Source organism: Triplophysa rosa, linkage group LG11 (genome assembly GCF_024868665.1).
Source record: "Triplophysa rosa linkage group LG11, Trosa_1v2, whole genome shotgun sequence".
NCBI lineage: Eukaryota > Metazoa > Chordata > Actinopteri > Cypriniformes > Nemacheilidae > Triplophysa > Triplophysa rosa.
The window spans coordinates 13960664-13970335 of NC_079900.1; the positions used below are offsets into that span (position 1 = coordinate 13960664).

Here is a 9672-nt window from a genome sequence, read left to right on the forward strand (position 1 = left end):
GTCAGGATTGTACCACAGGTACTGCACTCTGTCAAACCTTTACCTGCCCCCTGCTAGACATGAACACCTCAGCCACACTCACTGTCAGAGCACGCTTGTGGAACAGCACCATGCTTGAGGTCAGTTTTCAGACAAAACTTCACCACCTCTCATCTCATTACTGCAGGTTTGTCAGATGTAAGACTCTGAAGGATACATCTGATAAATCTGAGAAGTTTGTGCTCGCTTATATTTATTGTGGGTTCATAGGGTTTCACATTTTTAGAAAAAATGTTGGAGTCTGAAACATTCCAGGAAATTATTACATATTAAATGTCTTAAAAAATCATGGACATTTCTGCAGTGAATTAAAATATTTCTTAAAATTAATTTCTTATCTCTAGATTCTGGTTTCTACTGTGTATTCGGCTCTAATGTTTTATCTATAAATTAATTGATGCAAGATGCAAACGTTTACACTGAAATAATTTGCTGTACTGTACATACAGCAAGTATTGTGCTTTAGATACAAGAACCTTTAAAGTGATAGTTCACCCAAAAATTCAATTCTGTCATCATTCATGTACCCTCATGTCATTCAAAACCTATATATCACTGTTTCATCTGTGTAACACAAAAGAAGATATTTTGAGAAATGTCTCAGGGTTTTGTTTCCATATAATGAAAGTCAATGGGTGCCAGCAGGGCCGTAGCTAGTGATTTCTGGGCCCCCTGAAAAAATATTGATGTGGGCCCCCACCGCCTTCCAACTTGACATTTTATATCAAGTTTTATGTCATATCACTTTGACCTAGTCTATTTACATCTAACAGAAGATGGTAATGTTATTGTAAACCCTTTTTTAAAAGTTAAATGTTTATAAATGTTATATGAACTTATGAAACATTGTCTTAAATAAATGCATGAAGACTTTTAACCAGCCAATAAAAGAATAATAAAAGACAACACGTTATTAAATAATAATAAATAAAACAGATGTAAAAATGACCAGCAGTATTGTATGATAGTCTTTTCAATCAGTCTGTTATCAAATAACTGAAGCTAACATAAAAAAATGGAAAAGAATGCAGTCATGTAAATAAATTAATAGACCACTTCTAAAGTCTTAATGTTTGATGAAAAAATATGGAATTGCATAATATGTAATTAAATAAAGACAATTAAAAGTGAAAGTGACCTATTTGTCAGATATGGTGACCCATACCCGAAAAGTGACCTATTTGTCAGATATGTTGACCCATACCTGAAATGTGACCTCTGCATTTAACCCATCCAGAGTAGTGAACACAGGAAGTGGTGAACACACGTACACCCGGAGCAGTGGGCAGCTATCACTGCAGCGCCCGGGGAGCAAGTAGGGGTAAAGTGCCTTGCTCAAGTTACCCGCCGGCCCTGAGAATCCAACCGGCAACCTTCTGGTCACAAGTCTGACTCTCTAACCATTAGGCCACGACTGCCCCTATAATGTATCTATGTAACTATGTTTCAAAAAAAAAAATTACACAAATTAAATCGTGCCCGGTTTAAATAAAAAAAATCTCTAAAAGTTCTTCTAGATGTTTTCTAGAATACTATTGTATATAGTATAATGTTGTACTTATACTATACTATACCATCACCTTGATATACTACAGTATACTAATGGTAACTAATACTGATTATGCTACAAGTGTACTACTGTGTTTTTTAATGTGTGATCATAATTTGTTCAAATTAACCAGACTTTTATTTTGGTGGGCCGCTGCAAAGACGTTTGAGTTTCAGTGCGAGTAGCTTTTCTCAAAGGAAAGTAAACTCTCAGCTGCTCTGAGATGTTCATGTGTTTACGTCTTTATATACAGTAGTTGTATAGTTATATACTGTAGTTATGACAACTCCATGAGCATCACGCATGTAGTTACACATCCTCGTTATTATGTTTATACTCCTGGATAATGCAAATCCGTCTCCGTTCCACCTCGCAGGAATAATAGAGCCCTTAAGGAACGTCTTGATAGATACAGCAATTCCTTTCTCCTTTTTATGACATTTCTGATTTTTGCTGCGACATTCGCACTCATTCTCCTGCTCTCTTCACCAAAGCATACTTCAGACTAAACCATTAACCATTTTTGGGGAGGGGGAATCACAATTATTTAGAAAAACCTTTTGCCAAATTGCATGCTTTTGTGGATTTCATTAAAATCTCATGTATACAATTATTCATGTATTCAAATTATTTACAAAACAGGTTTATTTACATTATATACAAATTGGAAAAATATTTTTGATTAAATATTATTACCATTAAAGGGATTGTTCATGCAAAAATAAAATTATTTTATGAACTACTCACCTTCATTTCTAAACCTGTATGATTTTCTTCTACAAAACACAAAAGAAGATATTTTGAAGAACGTTTGTAACCAAACAACATTGGTCCTCATTGATTTCCATTGTATGGACACAAAACCACTGAGACATTTCTCAAAGTAGCCTACCTTGTTTTAAAAAAGAAGTAATATACAGGTTTTGAACAACATAACAGTTATTTATTCTTTGTTGAACAATCCCTTCAAATGGCTAACTAGGTCACAAAATGTTACTAAACAGTTAGCAACACAATTTATAAAGTTGTGAAAAATAATGTGTCTACTGCTGTCTTCTTAGGACTATCCTGCTGCAAGGGTATTAGTAATTGGTAATGCCACTTTGAGTTTAAAAACAGACAAAGCTACCATCAAGATGATCAACGACACCCGTGAGGTACTAACTCAACATCTTATAGTTTCCTCTTCTTCTAGAAATCGCTCTCGCATACATTTAGCATAAGCGAGGGAAAATCAAATAAATATGGAAATGAGGCAATTTTTCAGTATACGTTTCCTAGTTAATGACATCAAAGATTTTTCCTCTGTTTAGTTCACAGTAGTTATAGATCCCGCACTGGCTGAAGAACTGGCATATGAAGCGCCTATGTGGATTATCATTGTGTCTGTGCTGGCAGGAGTGATGCTGCTAGGTCTGATTGTCATTCTCTTATGGAAGGTGAGGATCTGTCATGCTTGATGTGCTCCACACTTTCATTGTGTTCTCACATTCATGTGTCATTCAGGATGGAATGGCAACTTCACCTGATCACATTATTATGCTTGAACGCCTTTAACAACTTGTGAGGATCAACAACACATTCTGCCACACATTTTAATAGTTAAAAAATAGTTACTTTTTGTGTGATGTATATACTGTATATACAGAACAGTGGGGTTCAAAAGTCCACATTGAAATCTAGAATTCAAAATCTCGTTTAAACTTTAAAAGTTTATAAAAAATGAATTAAATATACTTGCACACATACTAGGCTATGCATTTTTTGTAGGTCACTAATGTGATTTTTAATCACGTTTTCATATAGAAGGTCAGGTTGTCCTTGCTTCCATAGAGACACACAAGGTGCTTTTTGGCGAGTTCTCACATCATGCTGTGATAACATCGATCATCAAGTTTTACACAAACATGTGGTGTTCATGCCATCTAGAATGCACACTGTCAAGCAACGGAAACATAGAATCTGAAATTCTTATTTTATTATGTTAATAATTAGGCTTGTCAAATGATTAATCGCGATTACTCACTTCCTGAATAAAAGTTTGTGTCTACATGATATATGTCTGTGCATATTAATTGTGTATTTATAATCACATAGACATACATGCATTTAAGATAAAAATAAAATATAAAAATGTACTGTATATATGTCATTTTAAATATTGGTAAATATAAATAAATAAAATATATATTTAATAAATATACATGTAAGTTTTTGTGTTTATAAATACAAAGTTATTTTGCACAGTACACAGACATATATCATGTAACACAAGCGTTTTTCCTGGAAATGATTAATTGTTTGACAGCCCTATTAATAAGATAATTTAAAAATAAACCATTAAATTAATAAAATGCAAAATATAAGCCTTTCAGGTCTCAGACCTCGCTATAGAAAAACACATTTTTAATTCACTTTCTCAATGCCTTTATTGTAAATCTATGATAAACAGGATGGTGCAGCACACATTACAGGACAATATCTTAAAAATACAATTAAAATATAAACAATACAGAATACAGCTTAGTGTACACAGATTTCATTTGGGTCCCACTTTATATTAAGTGGCCCTAATACCTCTGAACTTACATGGTAACTAGATGTGTACTTAGTATGTAACTAAAGTGTAAGTACACATTGGTACATAGTTTCTACAGCTGTACTATTTGTGTAACTACACACATGTAACAACCCACTGAAAAGCTGGTCTAAGTACAAATGTGTAACAGGACATTGGTAACAACACTTCAGTAAGTGCACATGTGTAACAAGAATTGTGTAACTACATTTTGTAACGACAATATATTCACAGAATTTTGTCCACTTCCTTAGTCATCAATGTTGCAGTTAACAGTTTCGAATTCAATGACACTTTATGGAGTGCATGCCATGTATTTAACACATGACTAATGTTGAATCAATACTAAGGTTTCACATTGTTATACCAGTGTACTTACATGGTAACTCCTCTGGAACTGTCCACTCAATATAAAGTGTAAAACAGTCACACCTTACTGTGTAATATACGAAACCTTAACCTCTGTAAAACACTATAACACCAGTGTACTTACATGGTAACTCCTCTGGAACTGTCCACTCAATATAAAGTGTAAAACAGTCCCAACTTACTGTGTAATATACAAAACCTTAACCTCTGTTTAACACTCTAACACCAGTGTACTTGCATGGTAACTCCTCAGGAACTGATTGCTTAAAATAAAGTGTAATTGTTAGGGCTATAGTTGTATACAGTCTGTGTTAGTACATGATCATTTCATAGGAACTTTTCACTTAAGAGTAATTTAACAATTGAATGAAATGCCCAAGTATTCTGAGTAAGTTAAGTGTAGAGGACTACAAAAAAGATTAAAAAAAAATGCAGTAATAAACAATGTTTATTAACACATATGACACTCAGCAATGTAACAGATTCTAAAGTAAAATGTCCGCACAAGGTCCTTTGGACATCCTTAAATAAAAAATAGAAAAAAAACTTTTGTTTTGAAATCAAACAAGAATTGACATGAATTACAAAATGTGCCTTAACAATAAAATTTAAACATAATGAAATGGGCAACTTAGAGTATCTGTGTATCTTTCTATCTTAACTTATACTGTATGTTAATGGCAGCAGTTTACGCATTTTTTGGCATTTTCAATGGTCGACTTGAGGTCTGCTGTCAGAGACTGCAGGCACCGTTTTGCAAAGTCAAGGAGTTTCTCCTCCTTGGCTCTGAACTTTGGGATGATTCGGTAAAACTCTGGATCAACAAGCTGTATTTCAGCCACAACAGCTGTTATTGCGAGTGTATTTCGGTCAACCCCAACTTTGGTGCATGCCTTACTGATGCTTCCTTCTTTTTTGAAGGCACAAAAAACTTTAATGTACCGTTTCAGTACATCATCTGGGGTTGTTGCTGTAGAAAGAAAAAAGCTTTCTTTAATAAGACAAACCAAAGAAAATCGAATTGATACATTTTCAGTTAAATGCACAGACTTTTAAAAAGGGAAATAAACATGCCTTATGGATGTGACAAAAATGGTAGGATTTCTCTGAATTATAATGAACAAACCTCAAGCAATTATACCCAACAAATGCAGAAGGGATGCCTCTTCACAGAACATGAAATAGTTTGTCTATTTTAATTTTCATGTGCCCATTTATGAGGAATATGTACCGTAATGGATGTGACCATCCTGAAAATGGCACTGACCTGACTATGGAAAATCATGCACTAAAAATAAAACAAATGCTTTAAATACTTGAAGAGAGACCTCACATGGCTATTTGAACCACCAAATGTTGATATCTGTGCTGTTTGTATAGAAAAAACCTTTGGTAAAAACTTGACATTTTCACGGAATTGGTCAAATGGTTTTTCTGGGATTCTACCAGTACTCATTTTAGTCAAGGAGACTGATATCCGATATTTAGTATGTGTTATATGGAGGCACATGAACAGAAAGATAAGTTCAAAAACAGCATGTGTGCCTACCACGTGAGCTGTGCTTGGTAGATTTTGAAATTCTGTCTTCTCTATCTTCTTTTCATGACCTCTTCTCCTCTTGAGGATCGTCGCTATCAGATGAATTCGAAACTGTTAACTGCAACATTGAAGACTAATGAAGTGGACAAAATTCTGTGAAGATACTGTCGTTACAAAATGTAGTTACACAATTCTTGTTACACATGTGCACTTACTGAAGTGTTGTTACCATTGTCCTGTTACACATTTGTACTTAGACCAGCTTTTCAGTGGGTTGTTACATGTGTGTAGTTACACAAATAGTACAGCTGTAGAAACTATGTACCAATGTGTACTTACACTTTAGTTACATACTAAGTACACATCTAGTTACCATGTAAGTTCAGAGGTATTAGGGCCACTTAATATAAAGTGGGACCTTCATTTGTGCTTATGTATTTGAATCTGTTGTACACCATGTTCTAGCAGAACAGTTGAGTGATTTCAAGCCTGGATCTCTTCTTCAATATCTTCTGTTTTGTTTGACTGCTCATATCTGAATCCTGTTCCCCAGTGTGGTTTCTTCAAGAGGGCCAACACCAGAGAGCTTTATGAGGCCAAGGCCCAGAAAGCAGAGATGAAAACTCAGCCATCAGAAAATGACCGGCTTACAGAGGACGACTGAGATTTGTTGCCCTTACTGGGCCTCTCTCACAAATCGCAAAGTTTGTAGGTGTCACAGTCAACAGCTCTCCAGCTCTAAAAGTCTTTGCTTAATTAACAATAATTTATTCTGCATAAGCTCCGCCGATCCCATATTTCTCTTTTCCTGTTGTGCCATGAGAAGCAATTTAACACCTCCCTTGTGTCTGTTTCTGAGTATAATCATTGCTCTCAAAAGCACCAGAGGTTGTTTTTTTCCTGAAACAAATTGATACGTTAAACTCTTTGTTATGTCCTCGGGCGTTTGATGCTGTTATCTTGGAGATACACGGATGTCTTAAAACAGCAACTGTATATTGCTCTAATCCAACTTGTGAAAGTATTTCTTCCCTTGACATGACTAATAATTTCCTTCTGTGATACGGTGTTCATTTCTTTGTGTCGCTGTTAGAGGGCTTTGCTTTCAGCCGAGGCAACAAACTCTTTCTGATCACTTCTTTTCTTGCAGAACAAACAAGCTTTCCTTTCCGCTTCAAAACCTGCTGTAGAATTCATGGCTGGGTTTTGTTCGCTCTCTCGGTTTTCATATCTTCATAGTTTTGGTTGAGTTTTCTCAGTTGTTATATAATGTGTAAGACCCAATTACATCCCTCAACGAATGCCGTTTACTCCTGTGTTGACGTATTTATTATTGAAATAGGATGCTAGGGGGAAGAAGGTATTCTCCCATTAAAAAAACAAAACAGTCGGCTTTAATTCTGTCGCAATCATAAATCCTGATTTGGCACTTGCATTTGCCTTTAATTCATTTAAAAATACTTTTTAAAAATCATAAACATTCCTATAGTGAATATTTAAATAGGTGCAATCCATAAATCTTTTTTTTTTTTGACACAATGAACAGGAACAGTCAAAGGCATAGAAAATAACGATTAACCCCCCCCAAAGGAAAAGTAAATAGATAAATAATCATAATCATAATAATAAAACATTAAAATAATAATAATAAAACATTAAAATAAAATAACAATACAAATAAATAAATTAAATACATATGGGTTTTGACAATTCAATATATCTTTAGACTTTACACAACAATACAGGTCATACTGTATATGACAATATGTTTTCTCCTTTATACACTTTTCTCAATCAATGCAAGAAAAGAGCCCCGTATTTTCGTGTATACAGCAAGGCGTCCTGAAACTCTGAAACACGTTCATAGCTAGCAATATTAGACATGAGTTCTAGCCATTCCCTGAACGAAGAGGATGAGGTAGATTTCCAATGGCTCAGGATGATTCTACATCCAGATACCATAGCTTGACGGCACCATTGTCTTTGTTGCCGGGAATTGCAATCCATAAATCTTTTTAATAATCCAGGTTGAATTAGATGTAGTAAATAAATATGCATATAAATTGTATATCTATTAAAGGTTAAGTCATTTTAGAATAATTGTATACAGTAGATGGTTTCCCAGCATTCGAATGGTTCATGTAGATTTCACAGTTTTCTAAAAAGCTGCTTGCTGTGATGTAAAGAATGCTGTCTCATGGTCTCTTATGTTGTCTTACAGAGTGGATTTTTTAAGCGCGCTGCCAATTTCCACACTTTGCAGAAACACCACGCAGTGAAGATTAGTAAGACGGAACAGTACCAGTTAAATGAGGGCTTTTTGATCATTGACAGCAAGAAGAAACACTGGATCACAAGCTGGACAGACAACAAACAGTACTACTGATGAAAGTGCTCTGATACTGTCTCTCAAAGACAGAAGACTTTAGAGAACATTTGTTTTTAGAAATCAATACAACTCTGTTTGATTTGATATGAGCTTTGTCTGGATCCCAGATACAATTAACCCAAAGAGAGTTGTGAGGATGCAAACCGTTTGTTTGTTTTGTTACCGTTTCTTAAAGTGACAGTTAAGCCAAAAATGAAAATTCTGTCATCATTTACTTGGCACTCGCGTCAATTCAAACCTGTATGGCTTTCTTTCTCCTGGAGAACACAAAAGAAGATATTTTGAAGAATGTTGGCAACCGAAACAACACCGGTACCCATTAACTTGCATTGGTTTTGTGTCCGTACAATAGATGTGAATGAGTACCGGAGCTGTTCGTTTACCAACTTTCTTCAAAATCTTCTTTTGTGTTCTGCAGAAGAAAGACAGTCATAAAGGTTTGAAATGACAAGAGGGTGAGTAAATGATTGAATTTTCATTTTTAGCTGAACTATCACTTTAACGGAAGACATATCAGTGTATGCTGTACTGCTACCGCATTTGATTTTCTTTCGTTTGCCTTTAACTCTGTGAGGATTTGTACATTCTGTGCTTGAAGTGTTGTATTTTCTCTTGAGATTTTCTACCAAAACTGTTATGGCCATTTATGACTCATTCTTTCATTCCTCTGTTTCTTGATTTATGGATTTTAATGGACTTTATCAGCCATTAGTTGGATTTTTATCTTGCATCAGGTCATGAAACATTGATGGCTTCAAAAAGTCCTCATATTTGCTAACAGCAAACTAACAAAAAGATAGTGCTCCAATTGTGAATGCTAATCATGTCATTTGCAGAACAGAAAACAAACAAAAATATTCCTCGCGTATGCAGTTGGGACCTCATCTCAAACACGGCTTGTTTCAGCTTCATTCTGATTTCCACTGGGCTTTATATTGTTCTCAGCTTCTTATCCCTTTTCACAGAATTTCACACTCAAGGTTTTGAATATATTTTAGGCTTTTTTATATATGTGTGTGATGAAAAGGTATTTGTCCAAATAGTAACATTGTTTTGACCTGTCCTGACTTTGTGGATGTAATGTTTTACACAGTGATTTATTTTTGTATTTAAAACTAAATGTGTTATCAATTAAGTGGCTGTTTACAAGCCTGCCATGTGTTTAAGTAATTCATGTGCTCTTATTGTCAATAAACTGTAAAGACAGC

The 9672-nt window shown here is 34.8% G+C and overlaps 1 protein-coding gene across 4 annotated transcripts in view; it reads left to right on the forward strand.

Moving 5' to 3' along the window:
* itga3a (integrin, alpha 3a) overlaps window positions 1-9671 on the forward strand; it is a 34611-nt gene extending 24940 nt beyond the window's left edge. For 2 of the 4 annotated variants that reach the window (XM_057346221.1, XM_057346222.1), the window contains exons 22-26: window positions 6-119; window positions 2650-2745; window positions 2902-3027; window positions 6629-6783; window positions 8297-8410. In XM_057346221.1, coding sequence (XP_057202204.1) covers window positions 6-119; window positions 2650-2745; window positions 2902-3027; window positions 6629-6739 — 447 coding nt within the window. In that variant the 3' untranslated portion in view covers window positions 6740-6783; window positions 8297-8410. Of the gene's footprint in view, window positions 1-5; window positions 120-2649; window positions 2746-2901; window positions 3028-6628; window positions 6784-8296 lie in introns of all 4 variants that reach the window. The other 2 variants (XM_057346219.1, XM_057346220.1) reach the window with 1 other exon arrangement.
* Window position 9672: the final 1 nt, after the last annotated feature.